This window comes from Trachypithecus francoisi, unplaced genomic scaffold (genome assembly GCF_009764315.1).
Source record: "Trachypithecus francoisi isolate TF-2019V2 unplaced genomic scaffold, Tfra_2.0 Lachesis_group20, whole genome shotgun sequence".
Taxonomy (NCBI): domain Eukaryota; kingdom Metazoa; phylum Chordata; class Mammalia; order Primates; family Cercopithecidae; genus Trachypithecus; species Trachypithecus francoisi.
In genome coordinates, this window is record NW_022681466.1 from 54947792 (window position 1) to 54973796 (window position 26005).

The window sequence follows — 26005 nt, forward strand, 5'->3', positions numbered from 1 at the left end:
AGAGGAGGATCTAGCAGGCTGGCTTTGAGCCTGGCAAAGGGCCAGATTTGCCTTCTGCAACATCTTAAGGACCAGGGATACCATGAACATACAGGTAAGGTCAACAGCAGAGCTTTCAAGGTACACCCAAAATAAACATCGGCTTTGGTGGCCCTAAAGGCTCCTGGACTCCTCTGGGCCAAGGGAATTGTCTCCTTCTCAGCTGAAACTTGGAGAAGCACTGGTCATGTGACAATGCATAGCCAGCCTGTGGCATGTTCTACTACCACCTCTTTCCCTGCCCCAGGACCTTTGCTTAAACTCTTCTTCTCCTCAATATGCCTTTCCCAGCAACTCTACCTGTGGAAGTGCTATTTTCAAGTCCCTATCAAAATAGCAGCTCCTTTTAGAGGCCTTCCCAATCCTCCCCACCAAAGAGAGTATCTCCCTCCATAATAAGTCCAAAGCAACTTCTTTGTCCTTGTTAGGCCTTACGTAATTATTTTCACATGGGTCTGCTCCAGCCCTCATCCACAAATCCCTGGAGGATGGATACTATGCTGTGTCCCTTTCTACCCACTCCAAGCTTATACATACTAGCAGGTGCAGCATGTATTTTGTGTCTACCTCCCTCCACTTTATGAAGGAAGGGACCTTATCCATCACCAGCACCCAAAATAGGGCCTAGGCACAGCAGGCAGTCATGAAATATTTCTCAACTGTTAAGCAAATGAATATGTTTTCTGACTTGAACAAAGCTTTTTACCCCAGGCCGGGTTATTGGAGGTTGATGTTGGAGTTTCCAGTTAACCAGAGGCTTGACTCAGTATGAGCAAACAGATTTGGGCATTCATCTAAAGGTGGCAGGGAGTTTGTCACACTAGTTCCTAGTAGAAACAGAAAATGTACCACGCTATGTGAAAACAGGAATAAAAGATGAGAGTGACAGAACTGAACATACGCTAGCAGCCTTTAAAAAATTTTTTTTTTGTAAAAAAAAAAAAAAGTAACTTAGGCCGGGCATGGTGGCTCACGCCTGTAATCCTAGCACTTTGGGAGGCGAGGCAGGCAGATCACCTGAGGTCAGGAGTTCGAGACCAGTCTGCCCAACATGGTGAAACCCCGTCTCTATTAAAAATACAAAAATTAGCCGGGCGTGGTGGTACACGTCTGTTAAGTCCCAGTTACTCGGGGGGCTGAGGCAGGAGAATCGCTTGAACCTCGGGAGGTGGAGGTTGCAGTGAGCTGAGATTGCACCACTATACTCCAGCTTGGGCGACATAGCAAGACTCTGTCTCCAGAAGAAAAAAAGTAACTTCCCTTTTACTATTGTCTCTATCCTCTTCTCTACTCTATCGTGGGGCAGTGGAGGGGGCAGTCTCCATTCGAGACGGATCCACTTCACACTCTGTCCCATTCATTTTGGGGGAGACTTTTCTCCCTTCTTCCCTTTTGGACTCTTTCTGGAGGGCTGACATTACCCGAGCCTCGGCACTTGGGCTGTTTGCTATCTTTTCCCACTGATCTGTCCAAACTACTTTATTCATTCAGGGATTATAACTGGCCACATTACAGAATGAGAAGGTAGAAGGGAGAAGAGGAGGAGGGCTGTCGTTTGTTTCTTGCCTTTCTGCATGAGCTGCCTCTTAGCTGTCAATGAAGGAACAAACACGGAGGGGGCATGAAGATAGGGACTGAGCAGGCAGAGACAGCACTCCCAACCTACTCACATTGCCCTGTGGGCCTGAGCTAGTTCTGCCAAGTTTTGATCAAAAAGTCACCTTTGAAATGGCTAAAATTAAGCTTTTAAAGAATGTTCTAATGAGAAGGGCTTGAATCCAAAAAGAAAGAAAAAGAATGAACGAACGAATGAAAGAGAGAGAAAGAAAAGAAAGAAAGAGAGAGAGAGAGAGAGAGGAAGAGAAGATAGAATCTCTGTAATTCGTGAGATTTAACAATCAGAGGGACCTCAACATTCCCTTGTGGAGGCCAAGGAGGATGAGGCTTGGAGGCTCTGTTACCCTTGCTAACCTGAATCACAGTCCCTAGGCTCTTCACATAAAAGGTGGAGCTTGTGTCTTCCTTGGCCAGTCGCCTCATCCTACTACCTCTGCCTGCCCCAAAATGAGCTGCCCAAGCTCTTTAACTGGCACTGGTCTGATACTTTGGGGAGCAGGCCAGAGACCAGAGTGATGCCCTCACAGTCCCCATCAGAATCCCACCTCTGCCCACCCGCCCCCAGGACCAATCTGGACTTTACCTGAGCCTGAAGGAACAGGCAGGAAAACTGGCGAAGCCAGGAGGAAAAGGGCCTTTATTTCCATACATCGGGTAAACAGGGGAGAGCACAGTCCAGTGAGTACAAACCAATTGCAGGAGAGAAGAGGGGTGGCAGATGGGAGCAGCACCAGGCACTGCCCTTGGGCTCCCAAGTCTGGTGGAGTTGTTAGGGATAACCTTTTTAGGGTGGGGGATGGGACCTCCAGACCACATGGTGTTGTGTCTGGGATAAGTGTGTGGGGGCAGGGAGGTTGGAAGAATAAGAATGACATGGGCTCAGGACACAGAGTGAGGACTCATGTCTAATGACCACTGGCCAAAACTTCCATCTTCAGTTTTTCTGATGACAAGCCCTCAACCCCAAGTCTTCCCTCTCAAGTTGAGTTTATGGTCCAGGCTACCTGGACAGAGCAGGAGGGAGGCAGTGCTTGGATCAGCCCTGAACTGCTGTAGTTGGAATGAGTTTATCTTAATTAAATAGGTCATTGCACATAACACGCTGAGACAAAGAGGGTGGGGTGGGGGCTGGAGGTGCGGATGGTCCACACGCACACTTGTTTGTATAGGCTTGCTCAACCCAGCCCAGCAGTACCGGAGAGCCCCTCCTGACCTCATTCTTAAGAACCTGGACCCGGCTCTGCTCACCAGTGTCTCCAGCTGCACAGAGAAAGGACTGCTCTCTCAAGGGTGAAGATGGAGATGACATTCCCGAGTCATTCTTGGGAGCCCCAGCTACCACTGCAGCCCCCTCCCACTCTCAGGGATGCAGCTGTGATGGAGAGGTTGGGTATTTAAATTAAAAACTAGAAAGACAGCAGGCACCAAGAAGAGAGCCCCCACCCCACACGAGAGGGAAGGCATTGCTGCTCCTCCCCCAATCCTCCCCATGGACCCAGCAACCTAGAGTGTCCCAGTAGGCAACCTGTCCACCGTCCCTGAGCAGGGAGCTGAGAGGGAGGTCAATGTGCTGGCGCCATGCAATGCCAGGCCACCTGCCATTGTCCACGGTGGCCCAGGGTAGAAGCCAAGAATCTGGCATTTTGAGGCAGAGAGGAGCAAAAAGTTCTCTTCAGAAACTCCTCTTTCCCCCACCTCTTCCACGTGGAGACATCAGACACCCAGACATCCATAGCCTGGAAAGTCCCCCTGACAGAAGGAGGTCAGAGTGTTTCCCATGCAGATCAGCAGTTGGGTGGGGGAGACCGGTGCCCCACCACTTCCTGGGAGTGGTGCCCAGGCAGCCACAGGCCGTGGGGTGAAAGGGCTGCGAACTACTCCCCTGGGCTATGCGTTAGTCTCCGTCAGCTTGGCCTCTGTGTCGCTGTCACTCAGATAGCTGTGGGAGTATCGGGGTCTGGAGGTGTTGTCGAGAGGGTCGTGCTCATCATCTGACCGGTCAGGGGCAAGGGACTTCCAGTAGCTGGTGGGGCTGCAGGGACAGAGGGATAAAGTTAGGGACAAATGACACTCCTCCATTAAGCACCCACGCCTTTGGTTCTGGAGGCCCACAAAGCTGCGTCAGAGCACTCCCCAAAAGCCAAACATTGTGAAGTAAAAACCTTCCTTGGCTTACTTGGAAGATACTCAAAGCGGTAAGAGGAAGGTGACTCTGGAAGTTTTAAAGCTCCGAGGAAAGGGATGCTGACAGCAGTGAGTCTTGGACTCAAGCGTGCATAAGAATCTGATGCAGGCTCCTGGGCCTTTCCTCTTAGAAACCTTGAATCGCTGGCTCCTGGGTACAACCCAGGAATTCTGCATTTTCAGTCCTTCCCCAGAAGGCTCTGAAGCAGGCAGTCCATGAACCACATTGGCCTAGAGACTGGAGGTCTGGTGATTACAACTTGTCTAGGGTAGGGACTCTCTTAGGCGAGTGATTCCTAAAAAGATTCCTTCTGAGAAGGAGGCCCTTTCCCCGTCAAATACACCCGAATCTGAACCCTTTCCCCTGAGGCCTGTGAGAACTTTTACCTTTGACCATGCCATCATCTACTAACAAGAAATGGAGGCTCAGGAAAGAGAGGCTGGGAAGACCTGTTTTAGGGTGGCCCAAGGGGAAAAGCCCCTTTCTTGGTACAATAACATAACTCAGAGTCTTCATCAGGCCACTGGCTCTGGAGGCCTCCAGCTATCCCGGATGTGAAGAGGCCTCTTCCCCCGGATGGAGCAGGATCACGGCACTGAACAGGGAAGAGGGGGCCTCATCTCACAGCTCCGTTCACCTTCTCTTTTCTCCCAAAGCCTTGGGACCACCTTCCCCTACTCCTCCTGCCTCCACTGCCTCTGTCAGTTCAAGTGCACTCTCGTTTCAACACCACTGGAGAAAACACAGCCCAGTGTGGCTCCTCTCCTACTGGTGCCCCACACTGAGCGTGGTCCCTGGAGCTGCAGCCCTGCCTCCAGATCCTAGGGTTCCAACTTGGGCAAGCAGGAGTTCCATGTTCCCTGCTGCCTATAATTCTGACTTAAGAAAATGAAAAGGGCCCTTTGTTTACTAGCCCTTTTAAAGTTCTAACCCCAAACCAAAAGAGGAGGAGTCAAGGTTCTGCAGAAAGAACCTCCTTCTTAGCTTTTCCCAAGGTGGCAGTGAGAGATGCAGAGGGCAAGATTTGGTCACTGACCACTCCTCTGCGTAAGACACGGCCTAGGCATGTGAGATGGGCTATCTTATTGTTCACAATAACCCTATGAAATATTACGAGGAAGCCAGTAAAAAAAGATGAAAGGATCTTCCTCAAGGCCACACAGCCAGTATGTAAACTTGAATCTGGGACTCTTAGACCTCAAAGACTTTGGACGACTTCACCCTGCCAGCCACTCGATTGGATGACCTGAGGGGAAAAAAAAACACACACCAGACCAAACCTGAATTCTCCTGCTGGCTTGGGCAAGAGCCCAGGGGTTGTATGAAGAGATGTCGGTCTCTATCCCTGGGGGAAAGGAAGAGGCTGATAGAATACATGTTCAATTATGCAAAATGGTTCAGGATTGGGGCTGTCTGGTTAATACTTATCGTATTTCTCATGAATGAATTACCATTTTTAAAGGAATCAGGATAGCACAAAACACATTTAATACAAACTAGACTGAACATAAATGAGTCTTACTTTGATAGGCCAAAGTATAGGCCTATCAAAGTAAGGACAAAATTATAAAGCTCACTGATGACTGTGTAACATAGAAAAAAATTGGGGTTATTTTAGCTTTGGGGTTGTTTGAATTCTAAATTAGTGGGAGCCTGGTTTGGTTCTCATTTTTTACATAAAATTTCTGGGCACTCAGGGCTATGGTCTGCCGTTAGGCTAACGAGTGCCTGGCTCTGTGGAAAGACAGTGGGGTTACTTTGTGAGCAGAGGAGGGTGAGACAGATGCCAGGGCTGGAATCCAGATGCAAATGAGAGGCTGCTGGCGAGCTCCGAGGTGCTGTAAATTGCTGAATCAGGGCCCTCTGGTCCTTTCCATTGCCTCACCTCTTTTTAAGGAGGGGGTTCCACTCCCCAAGCCCACATTCCTGTGCCAGGTATGCAGACACCTGGATAAATGACAGCCAGGTTTCCGTACTGTTTCATCAAGACGCTGGGCAGTGGCAGAGGCTGCTGGGGAGGTGGTAAACTCCATGTCGCTCTCTGCCTTGGGCTGCGGACACATGAGATTGCCCTTGCCTGTAGCTTGGGTGATCGTTAGCCATTCTTAGTGGCTTCCACTGCTCCAGCCATCAGGGAGTCAACAGCAGGCAGCTGCCCTCCTCTCCAGGGCAAGAGTCAGGGTTGGCAATTTGAACATTTTAACCAAATTGTTTAAAAAAGCCTTCCTCCCCACAAGCCAGTGCCTCCTGCTCAGCGCTGTCACAAACAATTTGGTACATAAGCTAATTCCTGCCAGGCAAGCCCAGAGCGGCAGCTCCCCTCCCTTGAATGTGCTATGGAAGCTGCGTTCCTGTTGTAAATTCTTGCTGGTCCTCATCAACAGATGGGAAGCTAAGAGACTGCTCCATCCCATGCCCCCACCCCAAAGCCAGTTGATGCTGAGCGCCACCGAGTTTCTCCCTCCCCAGGCCTTCTCCCTCTGGCTCCGTGTTGGTTGACTAGGTTCTGGCTTGGTGCCACTCTACCAACACTGAATCCAATCCTCCTTGGAGGGGGTGGTATACAGGGCGTCACGACGACTACAGCTTTCCTGGTGGAAAAGAGGAATTATGCTCGTGGCTGGTGGAAGAAACAGGCTTTTGGTCTTTTTGTTCTTGCTGGTTGTGGGGTCAAGGGAGATGGTGGGCTGACGGCATTGGGGTCTGAAATCTGCCAGTTGCCAGTCAGTGTGGGATGGCCCAGCTTTAGGCCCATGTCCATCTGGGGGTAGAGACGCAGTGTGCAAAAAGGCCTGGCCCTCTTTGCTTTCCAAACCTCTCTCCTGGGTCCATCAGCTGACTTCCTGCCCTAGGGGTGTAGGGCACTTAGCAGGGCTGCTAAGAGGAAGGCTGAGATGCCTGATCAAATATTTTGACTCTTGTCTTTTTTTTTTTGAGATGGAGTCTCGCTCTGTCGCCCAGGCTGGAGTGCAGTGGTGCGATCTTGGTTCATTGCAACCTCCGAGCTTCCAGGGTTCAAGCGATTCTCCTGCCTCTGCCTCCGCCTCCCAAGTAGCTGGGACTATAGACGTGTGCCACCACGCCCGGCTAATTTTTGTATTTTTAGTAGAGACAGGATTTCACCATCTTGGCCGGGCTGGTCTCAACTCCTGACCTCAAGTGATCCATCTGCCTCGGCTTCCCAAAGTGCTGGGATTACAGGTGTGAACAACCGCACTTGGCCAACTCTTGTCTTACTATGGAGCCAACACTGGTTCCCTAGTACAACAGAGATGCTTCCTGTTCCTCCTGGAGCACCCAGTAACCATCTGCTGCATGAGAGAAGTGACAGAGCAGGGCAGAGCCATTCCACTTGCTCCATTCCTTAAAAGGTCTTACATCAGTCCCTTTTGGTATAATCCATTCAAAGTCAGCCTAGGTGTCCAGCTACTCACAGCACAAGCATGCGACAGGTGTGTTAGTTCATGCATCTGGGAGACAAATGCCTGTGCCCCAGGGGGCTGCACTCGGGGGTCATACCTCCTGGGAAGCAGCAAGCTTGCCCTGGGAGGGCACCATGCTGAAAACAGCTTCACATAAGCAGGGTGATCTAAAATGTCACCACCCACCAGGGAAACTGGCAACAATGGGATTCCAGTGAGTCAGGCTCTGCCCTTCTTCCACAGTGGGGGTGTGGGCATAAAGGGCCTAACTGCTAGATCTCCCTCCCCACAGGGAGAAGAGCTGGGGGAGGCAGGAGAGCCAGGAGGGGGCTGTCACTCAGCAGCTGCTAATTTCTATTCATTAGAACCTTACAAGATGAGTAGAACCGAGGTGACGCCCATGTGTGGGCCTTTGGTGGGAGGGCTGGGGAGAGAGCCAGGCATCTCCTGGGTCTACTGTAGGGTGTGGTGCTGTGTGGGCTGTAGCCCTGGGAGCCTTGTACTCCTAGGCTTGAGATCTATGCCAGAGAGGAAGGTAGCTTTGAGGGGGCAGGGTGGGGGAGGGAGAGCTAAGCAAAAGGCCCAATAATAGCTTAGGGCCACTGATGTGCACCAACCACAGCTGCGGTGTCAGCTTGGGACCTTTCCTGGCCCCCAGCCTGTTGGGGCGATGAACGAAAGCTCCTGAATGGGTGCTGCTGGGCACACACAGTAAACATGTTGCCCATGTGCTCTGCATTGGCTGCGTGGAGGAGTAGGTAAGGACAAGAGTGTTGGAGCTGGGCAGACCCCATTCAGACCCTGGCAACAACCCTTCCCAGCTGTGCGTGACCAAATGGCAAGTGACTTGACCTCTCCAAGCCTCAGCTTCATCTTCTATGAAACTCAGACCTTTGTTATGGAGTTACTGTGAGGGATAAGTGACTTAAGTGTGGAAGGTATTAAGGACAGTCCCTGGTTCAGGGTCTTGTAAGTGGGAGCTATGACATCACCAGCGAGTTCGGCTGACGGGGCTCAGGGCTCAGGATGACTGACCAGCTTGGCTGGCCCCTGCATCAAGGCAGCCAGGAGGCTCTCTGAGGCCAGGCATGCCCGAGAGGAATGCGGGTGGGCCCTAAGGTGGCGGCCTGTGGGACGGGGAGCATGTTAGTTCACACCGGGTGGGGCATGCCATGCTGAACCCAGGCCAGGTGCCACCTACTGCGCTAGTCGCTCTCGGGCCGGTACAGGTACCGCATCATCAGGCTGTCCACCTCCTTCTTGCGCTTCTTTTCTTCCTTCCTCGACAGCTGGTGCGTCTGCCCAGTCTCTTCACTTTCTGCAGCTGGGCCCTTCTTCACACTGGAGCGGCTGTGGCTGGAGACGGTCGAGCCACTGGATGACGACGAGGAGGACTCAGACTCCGTCTCCGTTCTCTTTCTTCTTGACTTAGACTTCTTGCTCTTCCGAGAGCGCCCCTTCTTCCGCCTCTTGTGCTCGGAGGAAGCTTCGGAGCTGGAGCTGGAGCTGGAGCTGGAGCTGCTCCTTCTGCTCCTTCGCCGGCTCCGGCTCTTCCGGCTGCTGCGGGACCGGGACACATCAGCAGCAGAGGCGGAGCGGCGGATGCTGGCAGCTCGCTCCGGGGGGTCCAGTTGGGCGCTCCGGGCACTTTGGATGCTCTTCCTGTCATCCTCCTCGGAGTCGGGCTCCAGGCTGCTCCGCTGGAACGGAACAGGCTTGTAGCTCAAGACCTCGTTGATGGCAGCCTCCAGGTCTGGGTCCAGGTACGAGTGACGGCTGACGGAGCGGACGCTGGAGCTGGGAGGCTCATCCATGGCCGAGGCAGAGCTGCGTGGCCGGGGTGGCACCGACAGACTGCGTGCCAGCGACGGGTGGCTGTACTGCGAGCAGGCCTCGCTCAGGGCCTCACTGGCTCCGTCGTCCCATTCCTCTAGGCAGCTCCGGCCCAGGGACAGGCGGGAATCAGGGCTCTGCCGGCCTAGGCCAGAGGCCCGGCTCAGGGAAGGGCTGAGCGTCCTGGACAGGCTGTCGAGCCGGGAGGTGCTGCGGCGGGAACCGGGCGAGCCCGACAGCGAGAAACTCAGGGAAGAGCCAGCCCTGTCCTCGCCAGAGCCCCGCCGCGTGGCCGAGGAGGCCCGGCTGACGGGTGCAGAGACGGTGGAGGCCCGGCTGAAGTCGGAGCCCCACCGCTTCTCCGGCCCCCGGCCAGCGCGCCCCCCAGTCCCCGAGAGGACAGAGCCACACTCCTCCGGCTCCTTGGACTTCCTGCCCGGGCCTGGCTCCTCCCTGGGGACCCCACGGGCCTTCCTAGGGGACCTCTCTGGGGAGGCCGCCCGCTCGCTGAGGGAGGTGAAGAGCGAATCCGCATCCCCGGTGCCCCCAATGGAGTCCTTCAGGGTAAGCCGCTTCCGATAGCTCAGGGAGCTCACCACCGAGGACGGCCTCTCCTCCACCCCTGAGGCCTCCTTAGAGAGGCTGTTGAGGGCCGTTCCGAGGGAGGGTGCGAGAACCAGCCGTGGATGAGGGCAGCAGGGAGAGAGGGAGGTTGAGAGAGAGAGAGGAACAAGCATTAAACCCAGAGAATAAAGACACAGGGGGAGGGAGGCAAAAGGAGGAGAAAACGGCAGCAGCCCTGGCAAAGTGGTGGTGAGAGCGTCGGAGGAAATGAAGCAAAATAATTTGCGTCAGTGAAAATAGCTTCATGGAGAATGTCATGTAAATTAGACTATTGTTCTATTTCATCACTTTTCCCCCTCTAAACGTTTAGTTCAATTTATTTCATTGTCAACTACCTGGAGCCTCGTGCCACTCCGTGGTGAACCACGGCAGTGGGGCGGGGAAGCCGGCATTATCTGCAGTAACAAAACGTTGTTTGGCCGAATAAATTAAACCAATTAGTGGGGGCTGCTGGGTGCTTCTGGTGAGGGGCCAGGCTTGGGGAAGGGGCCTTGGGGGAGCTGGAGAAGGGAAGGAGAGACGTTACTTTTTCAACCCAGTCTACCTGCTGTCTCTGGGAGAGGATGGGGAAGGGTGTGTCCTGGAGGATCAGGATGGGCTTGAGTTGGGGGTCGGGATTCTTTGTTGTGGGGGGAGCAGGGATATGGCTTTGTGGGGGTGGCTGGGGGTGGGGGTGAGGGCTGTTCTTTCTCCCTGCTGCCACACTGGCCAGTAAGAAAGAGATGGGGAAAGGGAAGCTCTGGATTCCAGGGGTAGCTGTCTGTATGATCAGAGGACTATGACTGGCTAGAAAACAGGGGAGCACATTCCCCCAGTGGATGGGTATTAGGAGGAAAGAAGTGGGGGCAGTGAAGAGATTAGAGGAAGGAGAGAATGGGCAGAAAAAGACAGAAATGTGCCTGTAGCTGGGTCAAGAATCAGTGGAACTGGTGCCTCTTCTGCTGTTATTCATGGTAAGACGTCAGAGATCCAGAGCTGGCCAGGGCTGTGGGATCAAGAGTCCCCTGTGCCCCATCCCAGTCTTGATTCCAAGGGTCTGAACTATCAGGAAGCTTGATCAACATTTGTTGAATGAATAAGCGAAGGTGACATTTAACCTACACCAAACCAAAGCCTGGAGCCTAATGGGAAAATATTACCTGGGAAAAATAAGGGCAACACAGCCCTGGCTAAGAAGAAACTAAGCCTCTTCCTGTGCCCACGCACACGCCAGGAGCATGCCCGGGCTGCAGTCACAAATGCCAGGCAAGAGACGCAGGCCTGCCCTCATGAGATCCAGGCACTACTTGTCCATTCCTTGTGGCATGAGACGGCTTTTCCTCCCAGCTCAAGGCTATATGCTCACCTGGAACTCTTTAAGCTGCCATCATCAGAAGCTGCCTTGGAAGGTCCCTTGTTTTTCGACAACCAGGACTTGACCCCGTCGACCCGGTCCTCCAGCTCCGAGTCCACATCCGAGTCTCCCTCACTGTAGGGATGAGGAGCAGAAAGGTAGGCAAGGCCAGGCAAGGGATGGGCACCTGCTGCCCACGAGGGGAGCAGAGGGGGGTGTAGGGGGTATCTTGGGCAGGGGGGATGTGGGCAGCATGCGCGTCGGTGAGTCAAGGGGAGAACGAGAGAGGTTAGACAGAGCACACTATTCACAAGGAGCCTGTCCCCACTCAGCAGCCACACTGTGTGACAACCACCAAGAAGACCCTGAGGAGCATGGAGGCAGCTCCCAAGCCAGTTATCTGTGACAGGCCACTGTTCAGCTGACCAATCCAAGGAGAATGACTTAAAGACCATCCACTCGTCAATTTCAACTAAATGGCTCTGAGCTAAAAAGAGGAGCCCTGGGTCCTTCAGTGACTCCTTGAGGCCTACTCTGCTGTTTCTTTTCTGCCATTCTTCAGATTGTGGCCATAGCTGCTGTCAATTTCCATGCCTTTGTTACAAGAGCTGGGCTGCCAGCCACAGAGCAGGAGAAGAGAAGGGCTTCATAGGATTTGGAGTTAGCTTGAACCTGGAGGTCTCCTTAGTGGATGGCAGCACCAACCTGGGCTCTAGGTTAAGGAGGCACAGGCCATATCGCAGATCCATCCTGTGGCTTCTCTGGCTTTTAAGAAACAAAGGAGGACGGGCGCGGTGGCTCAAGCCTGTAATCCCAGCACTTTGGGAGGCCGAGACGGGCGGATCACGAGGTCAGGAGGTCGAGACCATCCTGGCTAACACGGTGAAACCCCATCTCTACTAAAAATACAAAAAACGAGCCGGGCGAGGTGGCGGGCGCCTGTAGTCCCAGCTACTCAGGAGGCTGAGGCAGGAGAATGGCGTAAACCCGGGAGGCGGAGCTTGCAGTGAGCTGAGATCTGGCCACTGCACTCCAGTCCGGGCGACAGAGCGAGACTCCACCTCAAAAGGAAAAGGGGTGGGGGGCATCGGCATTTCCAGAGGGACCAGCAACAGTTTCAGTATCTAAATTGTCTCTGGAGACCCAGCTGGGCTCAGAAAGTCCCAGACCAGAGCCCTGTCACTCAAGGTCTCCTCTTCCGTCCTCAGGTAGCCCCCAGCCCTTGCTCACAAGTGCTTCATCTGGCAGAGCTGACCTTAGCACTTGCAAGAAAGCCCAGAGGAGTCCAATTCTGAGGCTGGAGTCATGGCCCTCCCTTCATGAAGCAGCTGGGCTTGGAGATAGCTTCTGAGTTAAGATTGCTTCTAAAATTCTGCAGAATGTCTGCTCACCAAGTTGCCCTGCTATGTATAGGCTAGGCTTTCTCCTTGATATAAATTTCCTTTCCTCTTTGTCAACAGGAATGGCTCCATTCCTGAATTATGTTCTTAAATAAATAGCCACACAGACATGTGCACACACGTACATACATATGAAACCAGCAGACTGTTCTGGGGACCGTGAGAGAGTCCAACTCACGGAGAGGGGAATAAAGAGGCATATTTTATGGGCTTCCATCAAATACAGAATTATAACAAAGACGAGGCCAGCTGATGCCCCGGGTAAACAGGAGTTTAGCAGACAGCCTCGAAACTGCTAATGCAAGCCCTGTGCCTGTCCGAGCCTGGCAGATTTACTGTGGTGCATGGGCCCCATGGAACGCCAATACCACCTGATTTATACACCCGTGCAAAAAACCTCCCTCTCTAGCTTCAGAGCCTATAATTTATCACCACCGTTCATAACCATATTGATTGCCTTTAGAAAGGAGGTGCTGTATGCATTGCAAAATCTATGTCTACACGTTAAAAGCGTTTCTGTGTAAATCTCCCTTAATACTGTGCTGTTTACTGCTTTCATTAAGGTTATAGCAATAACAACTGTATCTCTAAGTAAATCGAAACATTATTTTTCTGCCCGCCTTAGTGCGCTGGGCTCAATAACTTGGAGCTGGGGCCCCGAGCTGCTGAGGAAGGAGCCACACCACCTCTCTGCCATCAGCCGGAACCTGGTTAGAGCTGCATGTCCCCATGCGTCTAGGTGAGCGCACACCGGCGTGTGCGTGTGTGTATGTGCGGTGTACCTGTGTGTATGCGTGCCTCGCAGTGGTTTAGAATATGATCTTAAATGCGCATTTTATCAGCCCTTGAAGCTCTTACCACCCAAGGATGGCAGGGTTGAAACACACAGGGGACAGACAGTTGTGGGCTCAGAATACGAATTTTCCTCCTCACATTCAGAGCAGTGGATGGGTTGCAAAGCTGGCCTGCCTGCCCTTGCCTTCTCTTTAGTTGCAAGCATCTAGAAGATGGTCTTTTCCTTAAATAATCAGGCCCGTAAACAAACTCCAGGGGCAGGCAGGCTCAGGGGGCAGTTGAAATTTTAAATGGTCAGAATTAAACTTTGCGTCAAATACAATTTATGTCCGGGCTCATGTGCTATTAGTTAACTGGGAGCCGAATCGCGGGGGAACAAACAAACGGAGACAGAATGGCGGGGGATATTAATTGTGTGTGACAACCAGGCTCCAGCGGCCCTCTATCACTGTTACACACTATTACATTTATCATTAGCTCTCACGGAGTCCTGTGCGCTGCCACCAGCCCATCCTGGCCAGGGGAGGGGGCCCACCAGGCAAGAGAGAGTGGGGGAAGAAATCCAATGCCATGCTAAAAAAACGACCTCCAAAAAACAACCCTGTCGAACTTGACGGAGGATCAGCCCGGCTCTGCCTGAAGGCCTGCACATCTGCATCTGCTGTCCAGCTCCCACCCAGATAGTGGGAAAAGAGAGGGCTGGATTTCCTGGGCTTCCCGCCACCTGACAGACAGCATCAGCACAAGCGCCCGCCGGGGCCTCCCTCTGCCCACGGTGCCGCAGGGAGTAAAGTAAACACATCTGGCTGTGTTCCCTTCCCCCGCCATGGCGAGCAGCCCATGATTAGCTGCCTGAATGCTTTCTCCAAAGAAGAAACTGGGAGATGCCCCTCACCTTCTACCCTTGTCTGCCAAGAGAAGGTGGTGGAACTTTAAAGATGAAACATGCCCGCTTCTTTCAGGCAGCTTAGGCTCCCAAGGAGCCCAAGGATGTGGACAGATCCAGCCCAAACAGACTTTTCTCCCAGAAAAATAGGCCAGGGAGGTGGCCACACTTGGTTTTTAAGGGAGGAAAGTGCTGGAGCTCAGGAAGGTAAACTTCTCGAATAGGCTGCACTTTCCTTTCTGCAGGAGCCCCTGCCCACCAAGGGTGCACGGGCCAGCCCCAGCCTTCTGGGGAGCACACCTCATTGCCCGCTCCCTGCCTCCCCCAAGGATAGAGTCAGTGTGTTAGCATTAGAGAACAGTGAGGCAGGAGTGTGGGGAGGCTGTATCCACATGCTGCGTGCAGCGGCCCCGGGGTGGAAGCCAGTGTTAGGGGTGGTTAGACACCCGCGAGGACAGGCAGAGAGCACATGCGCTCCAGTCCTCACAGTTTATTCTTTCTTTTCTGATACTTTGTCACCATGTCCTGCAAACTGGAAATAGAAGGAAGATGGTGGGCAAGGGGTCCAGAGGAAACAGATGAAATCAATAGGCAACCCCAAGGTGGACCCCTTAGCTGAGGACCTCTCTTCCCTCAGCAAGAGCCAGCTCTGGCTGGCTGAGACCAGGTAGGGGGGGTTGCGTGATAGCACTGTCCTCAAAACCTGATCTGGGCTGCCCCTGGCACCTCTCCCCTGCCCCAAAGCAGCAGGCTCCCTGCGCGGCCCCAGACCTGCCTGCAGAAAGCAGGCAGGTCTAGGGTCTGCCTAGGGCAGCCTTGGGAGCTTCTCCATGGCCTGGCGCCACCCCACACTGCCGGCCTTCCTTCTTCGTGACTGTCTCCTCTGCCTGAGACTACAAATCTCTTTCTCTCCAGACCATTCCCTGGGTGGGTTTTATGAGAAAATCTCTGGCATAGTAACAAGGCACCACAGCCTTTAAATCTCTGCCCTCCCCAGAGTGGGGCAGGCACCATCGGAAATGCAGCTAAACAGGGGAATAACTCATCTTGAGCCGGCAGAGCTGGAGGGCCTGGTCCTGGGGAGGGGAGACTGCCTGGGGGGCCTCAATCAGGGTGCACCTGTCTCACCCTCTGCCCCTGCAGGACAGGCTGTGCTGGGGTCTGGCAGTAAAGGGAGGGTGGGTTGGTGGCTCGCTCATGGGGAGGCAGAGGTTGCAACTGTTCTACCTGGTGGCCTGGTTCCAGAGGCAGTCAAGAGGGCCTCCATGCTGGCTGCAGATGCCCCAGAGGCCACCTCTCACCTGTTGATGAGGTCCTCATTCTCATCACTCTCCATCTCATCCTCGATGGCGGCCTGCAGGTCCCCGATGCGCTTGAACGCCAGCTTTAGGTCAGCCTGCAGGCTCTGGTTAGCAGCCTCCAGGCTTTCTAGATCCATCTCCTAGGAGGTAGGGGGCAGCCCAGTTTGCAGGAGGGCTAGCTTCTTCCCCAGATGACCAGAAAAAGCCTGCTTCAAGTCCTTCCCGGTCACGGGGGCGCTACCCAAGGGCTGACACAGGCTTCCAGAGCCTTTTCCGCTGTGCTGCTGCTGGGCTGTGGGGGCCAAGCCTCACCTGAGGGAGCCTCCTGTGCCATTGGCTCCCTGGTCTGCCCTCTTGGTATGCTCCTCCTCCCTCTCATTCTCTGACTCATGCGCAGTTTCTTTGCACCCTATCCCCAACCAGGCCAGAGTGAGCAGAGTGAGGCGCACACTCAACAGCTCGTCAGGGGGCTGCCATGTGGGCCCTGTGGGGGACAGGAGGGCATTACCAGTTCGTGTTTCTTGCGGCTCGCCTCGGCCTCCTTCCTGGCCAGCTCGCCCATCTCCTCCTTGGTGTCCCGGAGCTGCCTCTGTAGCCGCTTGTTCTGTTCCTTCTCCCGGTTCTCGGCTGCAATGCGCTGATCCCGCTCCTCAGTAAGCTTCTCCATGTTTTCCTTGAGCCGGCTAGCCAGGCTCTGGACAGGCAGTTGGGGAAGAAAGACACAGCACGTAGGCCCATCAGTCAGGCAGAGGGAGGGTGTGGCAGAGCTCTGGGTCAGGAGGCCTGGGGTCAAGCTCTGGCTCCACCATTCATTGGCTACCTGGGCAAGCAATCCCGAGGCTTCCCTTGCTTTTCTGTAAAACGGGGGGAGAATAACACCTACCCCCCAGGGGTCTTCTGAGGATGAATAAGGTAATGAATGTGAATGCACTTTGAAAGATGAAAGGTGCTGTTATCATTATTACTACACCAAGACTGAAGGAGTGTTCCGGGTACAGCTTGGTGGACCTGTCGGTATTGACACTGCATGTAGAGGCCCCTCAGGTCAGCAGGGCTTCCCGCAGGGACTCTGAACCCAGAAGCCCCAAAACCTAGATCCTGTGCTCAGAGGTAAATGGCTTTGCTGGAGTTCTGGATTAGGAGAGACTAAACAATCATCAGATTCCAAGCAGAGAGCATCTCTCTAAGCCTAATGAATCTCCTGCCAGGCAGTGGGATGCTGAGCAAAAAATGACCTGGAGAGAGGGGCTGAATTCACAAGCAGACCCCGCATCTGCTTATGATCCTGGTTCTACCTCTGACTGGGCCTCCAGCCTCTATGTCCCTAAAATAACAGAGCCAGGCTGCAGGATTGGGCCATTTGTGTTTAACATCCTATAAGTCTAAACCACAAAACTCTCCGAGCAGAAGGGAACCTGAGGGATAGAGGTGCGGGAAGGGACTAGGCCCAAGAGAAAAGGAGGCAAGTCCTGTAGGCCTGTCCTGTGTCCACCAGACCAATGGCCTCTTCTGTCCCTTGATAGCTTTGTGACCTTAGGCAACCTACATAACCCTTCCTATATGTAAAATGGGGATCAAAATATTATCAGCCAGCCTGGGGTTGGGGTGGGCAGAAAATAAATTCTTAAGTTTCCCCTAACTCTCTCCAGCTCTCCTGAGGACTGTGACCCCGCCTTGGGAGGGTCAGTTATGCTCTCTTCCTGTGTCCAGGTTATTAATGCCCTCTAGACGCCCACCTGTTTCTATCCCTACCTAAGTGCCTGCTCCATGGACTGCGAGTTGATGGAGGAGGTGACAGGGCTGCCCCTCACTAACCACACTTACCAACACAGGGCCCAGACAGAACTGACGGTGCGGAGACAAAGGCTTATAAACTCAAAGAGAATTTAAAAATAAGGCGAGAGGGGTGTAAACCCAGGAGATAATCCTTTCTGCCTCTCTCTTGCTATCTGCTCTGCCAGAGATGGAAGGGGCCGGCCCATACTGGCTTTGGGAGACCAAAAGAAAAAGGATTGGTCCAGCGTGGTGGCTCATGCCTGCAATGCCAACACTTTGGGAGGCTGAGGCAGGCGGATTGCTTGAGCCCAGAGGTTCGAGACCAGTCTGGGCAACAAGGCAAAACCCTGTCTCTGCAAAAAGTACAGAAATTAGCCAGGCATGGTGGCACATACCTGTGGTCCCAGTTACACAGGAGGCTGAGGCAGGAGGATGGGAGGATTGCTTGAGCCCAGGAGGTCAAGGCTACAGTGAGCCATGATTGTGTCACTGCACTACAGCCTGGGCAACAGAGCAAGACCCGATCTCAAAAAAATAATAAAGAAGAAGAAGACAGAATGAACTTTATAATAAAGGGAGAGGAGAATGGGATGGGAAAAGGGTAAGAAAGAGAAGTAAGATTGGGGAGAGGAAAAAATATCTCACGCCTGTAATCCCAGCACTTTGGGAGGCCGAGGCGGGCAGATCATGAGGTCAGGAGATCAAGACCATCCTGGCCAACACGGTCAGTAGAAACCCTGTCTCTACTAAAATACAATTTTTAAAATGCGTGTGCCTGTAGTACCAGTTACTCGGGAGGCTGAGGCAGGGGAATCGACTGAACTTGGGAGATGGAGGTTGCGGTGAGCCAAGATCGCACCACTGCACTCCAGCCTGGCAACAGAGTGAGACTCCATCTCAAATAAAAAAAAAAAAGAAAAAGGAAAGGAAAAGAAAGAATAGGGTCATAATCAAGAAAAAGGAAGAGAGAGAGAGAGAAAGCAGAGGCAGGAGGGCAGAAGAAGTGAGGAAGACAGGGAATGAAGCAGGGAAGGGGAAAGGAGGAGAGAGAGGGCAGATGAGAGAACAGACTCCAGCCTGCACAGAAGTGGCACCATCCACTGCATATTTATGACCCTGCCAGAGAACCGGTTGAGGGGAACAGGCGGGGGGAGCTCGTGGTGGAGGAAAATATGAAGACGAAGAGCTAAGCTGCTCTGGTCCCTTGGCAGAAAGCAAGTACGGAAACAGAATGTAAAGCAGGCGGGCTCCACGGTACCCAGAGAGCAGGCCAGGCGGAGCGGGAGAGAAGCACCTGCCCGTCAGCTGGCCTGGCAACGAGGCACAGGCCTCTGAGGAGTGTCCGGGGGCCTGCCCAGCCCTGCTGAGCATGCGTGGCTCCAGCGCTGGCACAGCTCTGCCCTGTTTGGTGCGGCCCGGGAGAAGCGGGAACCCACCTCCAGCCGTTTCACTTGCGTCCTTTCAAACTCCAGGCGTGTCTCCAGCTCCCGTATCTTAGCTTCCTGCCTGCTCACCAGGGACTTGTCCACCATGGACTGCTCCAGGAACTCCACCTGGCTCTGGAGGGCTTGTAGCTAGAGGTGGAGGGCAAGAAGAGAAGAAAGAACTGAGCCCAGAAAGTGAGGAGGATACATCTGGGGCAGGCAATATCACCACGGTGACCAGAAGGCGGGAGGGGTAGGGAGGGATGCACCTGGGAGGAAAGAGAACGGAGCCCTGGGCCAGAGGCCTCCCCCATCTGCCCTAGCGCTTGGCACAGATTTTGCCCTTCAGAGAGAAAGGAGAAAGCTAAGGACTTTCTTAGAGAGGGAATAGAGATGGGAAATGAGGCAGGGGAAGCCCAAATGTCTGCTATGGTGACATGGCTCCAAGCCTAGCCCCCAGCGTAGCTCCCAGTTTACGCTGCTCTGTGGATTACTGATGGCAGAGAAAAGCGCCTTCTAAACTGTGAACTTGGGGGTTCCTCCCACACGTAGTGATCCTGGCACTCTTTCTCTCCCGAGGGAGCCCCTGGTCCTCACCTTCTCCTGCAGCTCCTGCTTCTCTTTGTTGGCCTCTTCTAGCTGAGCTTGGAGATCATTTATCTGAGCCAGGTCCCGGGAAGCCTGGGAAAGGGGTGAGAGCATCAGAAGCAGGATCCCCCATAAACATTCAGCCAGCCCAGCCCAGCTGGAACACCAGGGGACCGAGGTTCCCACTCCATCACCTCCCAGAACAAGCGGTTGTGTGGGGGACCCACGGGGAGGACCAGAAGGATGATGGCGGTGCAGAGTGTGAGGGGCACTCCTGGCAGGGGTACCTGAGCCACCGCAGCCTTGTGCTTTTTCATCAATTCGTTCATGTCTTCCTGATCCTCCTCCAGCCGGTTCTGGATTTCATTCTTCTCACGCTGAAGGCGGCTCAGCTGCTCCTCCAGCTGGACAGAGGCAAAGACAGATCACAGGGCCTCAGGCCCAGTGTGCCTGTGGGCTCCAGCTGCCTCCAATGGTGGGGGCATTGTGGAGATGATAATGGGCTGAGCCTGCCCACTGGGGTGGGTCCCAGGACCAGTGATGCTCAGGGAGCTGCCTGTCCTGCTCCGGACCAGGGAGATGAGGGAAAGGGCTGTGTGCAGTACAGGCAGACCCCGGGCCTCTGAGCTGAATGACAGCTGCTTCCTGGCAGCTCCTTTGAGGCTAATGAGAAGGCAGAAAAGGTCTGCCCAGAACAAATGACCCATCATCCTGGCACTATCAGTCCAGGCCCTGACCTGCGTGTACTCTGCCCCCTTCAGGCCCCAGGGAAGGACCCCTCAAGTCTGCGAAGGTCTCCTGGCTTAGACTCTCATTTCCCCTGGGACTGCCCAGTCCCTGGGCATCCAGCCCCCACAGCCAGTCCCCTCCTTGGGGGAGGGGAAGAGCGATCCAACAGCAGCTTCAGGAAATGAATGAATCTATTAGCCTGTAATTCCAAACCAAAATGACTGTGTTGGCTCCTTCTCTGCCCCATCCATCTTGTTACTGGGCTGTGGGGAGCTGGGGAAGCCTCCGCCAAGAAATTTATTAACTCAGATTTAAATAAAATGGTAATTTTATAACAACCTTTTTTAACACAATTAAGGAATTTGAATTACTCACCTGAAAACTGCTGAGGAGCACAAATGTCATGGGGATAAATCAAGCCCGTGAGGTTGGCATCTCTCAGCAGCTAGGTGACTAGCTCAGGGGCCATGAAGCCAGCAGCCCAGCCCAGCCTCTTCCCCTGCCCCATTCCCTGCCCAAGGAGGTATTGGTGGCCACATCCCAGTAATGAATTCTCTGCCGATGGATGGGCCGTGGGAGAGGTGGGGAATTAAAAAGGAGGCATTAAATAAGAGCTCTAATTAGCTGCCGCTTGGGCTTGTCAGTGGGCTGGGCAGGGGGAAGGGGAGGGAAGCCGAGCCATCCTGTCCTCTTATCGGTGCTTCTGCTCATCTCTAGGCACCTGTTTACGTCCCTCAGCCACATTAGATGCCTTTATTTATGGTGTTGGGGCCTGCGGCCAAGCTCCCGCAGGCAGGTGGTTAAACACGGAGATGGGCCCTTGCTGGCTCCCTCTTCTGCCCGCTCCTCCCCGAGGCCTCTGCTCAGGGTGAGGAGACACAGAGCAGGGGGGCCTGCTCTTCCTGCAGCAAGTCCTGGCAATGAAAGGACCCATCACAAGTCCTGACGTGGAGGAACCTGTCTTGGGTGAAGGGAGCCACAGAGGCAGCTCTATTCTGCCTCAGCCCCCTGAGCTCTGCCCCAGGCACCCTGGCCCCTCACCACTGTCTTGGCTTTGGCGATGTCATCAATCTGTAGGTGCAGGTCTTCGATCTCTACCTCCATTGCTTTCCGTGCTTTCACAGCTGCTGCACAGGTGAACTCTGACTCCTCCAGCTGGACAGAGACCACCCCCACCCCAGGGAGAGATGTCAGTCATTCCCTGGGGGCAGGAGGGCTGTATAGGGAAGAGTGAGCCCAGATGCCCTCCTTCTCCTCCTCCATTCACTTCAGACCCCAGGGCCATGGCTGTGTGGTGATGCATGCATGGGCATCTCCTCCCGTGACAGGGCTGGTGGGCACCAGGCCCCATCCACACCGCCCTGGGCTGGGCGGTAAGACAGTAAGGCACACGCAGGGCCTGGGGAGTCTAGCTGCTACATGTGGCTCTCCCCTCTATCCTGTCACTTTCCTTCCCAAGGACTCACGAGCCACTGAGAGGAGTGAGAGAGAGAAAAAGAATGGAAAAGGTAAGCTCTGTTGCGCCTGGATCAGCCGTGTGCTCTCTGGGGATACCTGGTTCTTAAGCTGGGCGATCTCTCGCTTGCTGGGAGCGCTGTTCTTCAGGTGGTCCAGCATGAGCTGGGCATCCGCCAGCAGGGCCTTGGTGCGCTTCAGGTCCTTCCGCAGCCGCTTCTCTGACTCAAAGTCCCGCCGGTTCACCTGGGTGGGCACCAGCAGTTGGGGTTCTGGGCTCCACACAGGGCCTCCTCCTATCTTACCCAAGCCCACTCCTCACCACGTCCTCATTATCAGTGTCCCCATAAGGATCCTGGAAGAGCCAGGATCATGCCAACCAGTGATAAAGGGCTGGGTGTGCCAATGTATAGTGATGCCTCCATCGAGGGATGATGATGGGCTCTTTGCAGCACCCCCATCCCCCTGACAGCTCTGTTCCCGGCTCCCCATCCCTAGGATCCCCACTCCTCAGGCTGCATGGGCAGGTAGCTGGTCAGGCTTGGCGGGTGGAGCGTCCCCTGACCTGGTCGCTGAGGGTGGCGAGCTTGCCCTCCAGCTCCCGCTTCTCTCGCAGCACCTTCTGCTTGTCCTCATACTCTTCCTCCAGCTGAACCTCCATCTGTTTTAACTGGAATACCGTGGGGACAGAGACCCGTCCATCCCTTTAGTACCTGGTGCCAAGCAGGCCCCTTTGGTTCTGGGTTCCCCACTCCGGGAAAACAGTGGGGCAGGCCTGAGCACAGTGATGTTGGCGGAGGGGTCAGAACCTAAATTTCAGGTTTGTAGGGTTTCAAAGCAGCCTGGGAGGGTGAGGAGGGATGGCAGGCCACATGCGGTGGGGCTAGCCAAGACAGAATAGGACACCTCGCCGCACAGTGGAGACCTATCCAGCCAGGCTGGCTGACTGCAGGCAGCATCAGTATAGTGCAGCACAGCAGGGGCACAGGGGGCTGCCCCTGGCACAGAAAGCAGGGAGCGTTAGTTCCTCAGGGGCTCAAGCTTCTCTACAGACTCTGAGCCAATACATCCCTGCCAATGCCAGGATCCCGAGAGGCACTTCCTGGCCCAGAATGACAATGGAAGACAATGTGGCTGAGGTAGGGAGGCAGAAAGCCCCTTACTTTAAAGCGGCGATGGGAAAAGGTGTTTACGCTAGACAGATAAGTACTCAGATACCTTACCTTCTTCTGACACGACTGCCGGGCCTCCTCCACCTCCTCATCCCGACTCTCCATCTCCTTAGAATGGGTCTGTCTCATCCGCTCCATCTCCATCTCCAGTCGCAGCTTGGCCTGGAGGTGGTTGGAGTAGGGTCTGGGTTCCCTCCCCAGCAATGCCCACCCCCTTCCCATCTGTGTGTGGCTCTCCCTAGGCTCACGGGCTGAGAATGTCCACCAGCCAGTTCCCTTTGCTGGCACCTTGCTCTCGTGGCAGCAGCTTCTCCAGAGCAGCTGAACTCCCTTACTAGAGGTCTGGCATAGGCCCAGAGAGAGGTAGCTGGGGTGGGGACAGTCCTGTAGCTTCTCCGTCTGCCTGCAGGCTCTAGCTGCCTGAACTGACTTGGTGGCTTGGTGGCAGGCTGGTTGGGCCTGTGGCCCTCAGCTGCCATGCATCCTGAGCCCTTCCCTACTAGAGCTCCATCAGATTTGTTTTTGTGGCAAGTTCCATGACTGCGTCTTCACACTGTGGCTGGCACAGATCAGGTGCTCACTCCACATTTTGTGAGTAGGTGAGTGAGTGAACACATGAATGAATGGAGGCAGGATCCTCTGGCCCATGCCTGAGGCTGGCTGTGGGGATGGTGGCAGCCCTGCTGCACCTCACCCCTCCCTTGGCCAAGCTCTCCTGTACCTGCTCCAGCATCTGGATGGTCCCTGCCTGCTCATCCAGCTCTTCTTCCTGATCCTTGACTTTGGCCTCCAGGTCCCGGAGCTGTTTCTTGACCTTGGCCAGAGAAGCCTCATCCTTGGACTCTTGGGAAGAAATGTCCTGGAGCTCTGCCTCTAGAGACACAACCTTCTGGGTGAACCCTGCAATATCCATGTCTTTTTCCTGGAGCAAAAGAGATGAGGCTGGTGCAGGGCTGACTGCAGGTTGTGAGGGGGACAGGGCACAGACGGTGGGTGGCCCTACCCACCTCTAGTTGCTGCTTCAGACTGAAAGCCTCAGCAAGGAGCATGTCCTTCTCCCGCTGCAGCTTCTCCCGCTGCAGCTTCTCCCGCTGGGCCTCCTCATGCGCCTGCGAGAGCTCACTGTCAAACCTGCAAGGGCGTGTGGCGGCTCCATCAGATGGGGAAGAGCCGGGGTCCCCCACACAGAGACTGTCAGGAGGTGGTGCCATGGACAGGACCCAAGCAGGGGTGGGGGGACCCACGCAGCACTAACGTGGGGCCAGTGGCAAGGTAGGGGTGACATTTAGAGGTGGCAGGTCAGGCCACTGAGGCCCTATTGAGCAACTGGGTCTGGGATAGGGAGCACTCAGCCGAGCCCTTTCACCAAGTAGGCCTAAGAGGGACCCATAGCCTGCTTAACAGGCCCCTCAGGAGTTAAGTCTCTACCTTTTCCATCTCAACACATCAAAGAATGAGGGACCCAGGTGAGGGTGGGGTGGGAAAAGGGCAGAGATGAGCACCCTGCTTCTACTGACTCACTTTCCACAGTTCAGTTCGGCAACTGTAAGGGCAACAACTGGCTCCTTGTCCCTGCCTCTGGGCACCAGCCTTTGCCAGGACCAGGCACCCCAGCAGTGCTGGCAGGACACCACCAGGACACCCCATACTGGGTTCAGAGCTGGCATTCCCACTGTGCCCAGCTGGCCACATGCCTCAATGGGCACACAGGGGGCCTCGTTCTTCACTCCTCCACTTCCCAGTCTTCCATTTCCCGCTAAATATGGAGCAAATTGCTCAAATTCCTCTTACCACCTTCCCTGAATAGCTAATCAGGTTTCTGTGGAAGTTGAATGCTCCCCTTACCCCAACCCCACATCAAAAAAAAGTAAGAAAACTCCGGGCAGCTGAAACCTAATAAGTTGCCCAGCGGGGAGCACAGCAGCACGGTAACTAGGCCGAGCTGGTATTGTCATTGGGTGCTTAGAAGGGGGGTCGAGCTAAGGGTGCCAGCCTTTGGGTAAAGGGGTAGGGTGGGGGCAGAGATGAGAACGAGGGAAGTGGCGGTCATGGTGTCAGGTGGGAGGAATAGAAAACCTTCCTATTTTCCCAGTTGGGGAGATGGTGGTGGGTCCAGGAGGCCAGGGGTAACCCAGAGTCACTGGAAAGGCTCTGCCATCCTCACTCCCAGGGTCGTGGGTGTGGGGATACCCCTTCACAAAGGCAACCGGTGCCTCTGCTGAGAAGCCCTTCCCCTGCAGAGGAGAAATGGGTGCTGTTCTTGCTCCCCAGGGCGCCCTGCTGTTCCCAGGGTGTGTGGGTTCCTCAGTACTGCTAATGAAGGCGTCCCATCCTCATTCCCAGCCCGGGAAATTAATTTAGATTGGATTTTCTCCTGTGAGGGCCACCCCCTTCCTTTGTATCATTACCATAATGAGATGGAAGTGGCACGGTAGTTTAACGACATTAGTCAGGAGAGAGTGTTTGTGTAGCTGAGGCAAGTGAGGGAGAGGCAGAGCTGGGGGCCGGGGACAGGGACATAGCAGTTCCTGCACGGGCCCTCCTTGATGCCCTTCCTGATGGGGCCTGGCACAGGGTGACAGGCACGTGATGCGGGGAGCACCTCTGAAAGCAGAGGCCTGGGCAGGCCTTCAGTGGGGACACAGCTTGAGACCACCCTGGAGGTCAGGAGGGGGCCCCTTCACGTTCCAAGATGAGTGACCAGGCAGGCAAGGGCCCTGGACAAATTCAGGTCCTTCCTTCTTTCCTCCCTGGTGGGCGAGGAGGCAGTCCTGTCTGTGGCTGCTCCAGAAGGTTCTCTGGGCCCAGGTCAGGGGGCCCACCTACCTCCTCTGCTTCTTCTCCAGCTCGTGGTTGCGGACCTGCTGGCCCTCCAGGTGCAGCTTGGTGTCCTGCAGCTCAGCTGTCAGCCGCTGGCACTTCTTCTTGAGCTGCTGCAGAGCCCGCTGACTCTCCTCACTGTCTGCCTGCAGGTCCCCGAGCTAGGGGCCGAGACGGGGTGCATATACAGAGAGGCCCGGAAGCATTGGTGGAGAAGGTGAGGAGAGGGAGGTGGGTAAGTGAGGGGAAGACCCAGGGATGTGGGAGGAAGTCGGGTCTCCCAGGGAACTGAAGAAGCTAATGATAGCCTGCTCCTGATTGCCCCTGCACCGAGAAGCTAACATGCCAGCCTCTCTGATCTGTCCCAGGCCAGGCCTGCCTGCCCCCAGCCTTCACTGGACTGACACGAGGCACCAGTTCCCCTCCTGGCCCTCTCAAGCACAGGCCTCGGCTCCTCCCCAGCCTCACCCGCCGCTCCAGCTGCCTCTTGTTCTGCTGCTCCACCTCCAGCTTGTCCTCAAACTCCTGCTGGAGCCGTTTCTTGGTGAAGTCCACCTCCCGCACAGCCCGCTCGTACTTCAGCCGCCACTCGCCACCTGTGGGGTT

At 54.7% G+C, this 26005-nt stretch overlaps 2 protein-coding genes across 18 annotated transcripts in view; both read right to left on the minus strand.

Annotated features, from left to right (window-relative positions):
- Positions 1–2276: 2276 nt before the first annotated feature.
- On the minus strand, positions 2277–3003 carry TIAF1 (TGFB1-induced anti-apoptotic factor 1). The gene is given in 2 exon segments (XM_033181894.1): positions 2277–2730; positions 2732–3003. Coding segments are annotated over 2 exon segments (351 nt in total). The 5' UTR covers positions 2966–3003; the 3' UTR covers positions 2277–2613.
- MYO18A (myosin XVIIIA) overlaps positions 2277–26005 on the minus strand; it is a 106873-nt gene continuing 83144 nt past the window's right edge. For 9 of the 17 annotated variants that reach the window (XM_033181879.1, XM_033181880.1, XM_033181887.1 and 6 more), the window contains 17 exons: positions 25868–25995; positions 25406–25560; positions 23587–23710; positions 23301–23501; positions 22631–22741; positions 21973–22077; positions 21507–21653; positions 20994–21107; positions 19511–19627; positions 19233–19316; positions 18648–18785; positions 15944–16129; positions 15436–15575; positions 14622–14666; positions 11066–11188; positions 8465–9738; positions 3553–3688 (listed from right to left, as the gene is read on the minus strand). In XM_033181879.1, coding sequence (XP_033037770.1) covers positions 8469–9738; positions 11066–11188; positions 14622–14666; positions 15436–15575; positions 15944–16129; positions 18648–18785; positions 19233–19316; positions 19511–19627; positions 20994–21107; positions 21507–21653; positions 21973–22077; positions 22631–22741; positions 23301–23501; positions 23587–23710; positions 25406–25560; positions 25868–25995 — 3188 coding nt within the window. In that variant the 3' untranslated portion in view covers positions 3553–3688; positions 8465–8468. Of the gene's footprint in view, positions 3689–8464; positions 9739–11065; positions 11189–14621; positions 14667–15435; positions 15576–15943; positions 16130–18647; positions 18786–19232; positions 19317–19510; positions 19628–20993; positions 21108–21506; positions 21654–21972; positions 22078–22630; positions 22742–23300; positions 23502–23586; positions 23711–25405; positions 25561–25867; positions 25996–26005 lie in introns of all 17 variants that reach the window. The other 8 variants (XM_033181893.1, XM_033181892.1, XM_033181890.1 and 5 more) reach the window with 5 other exon arrangements.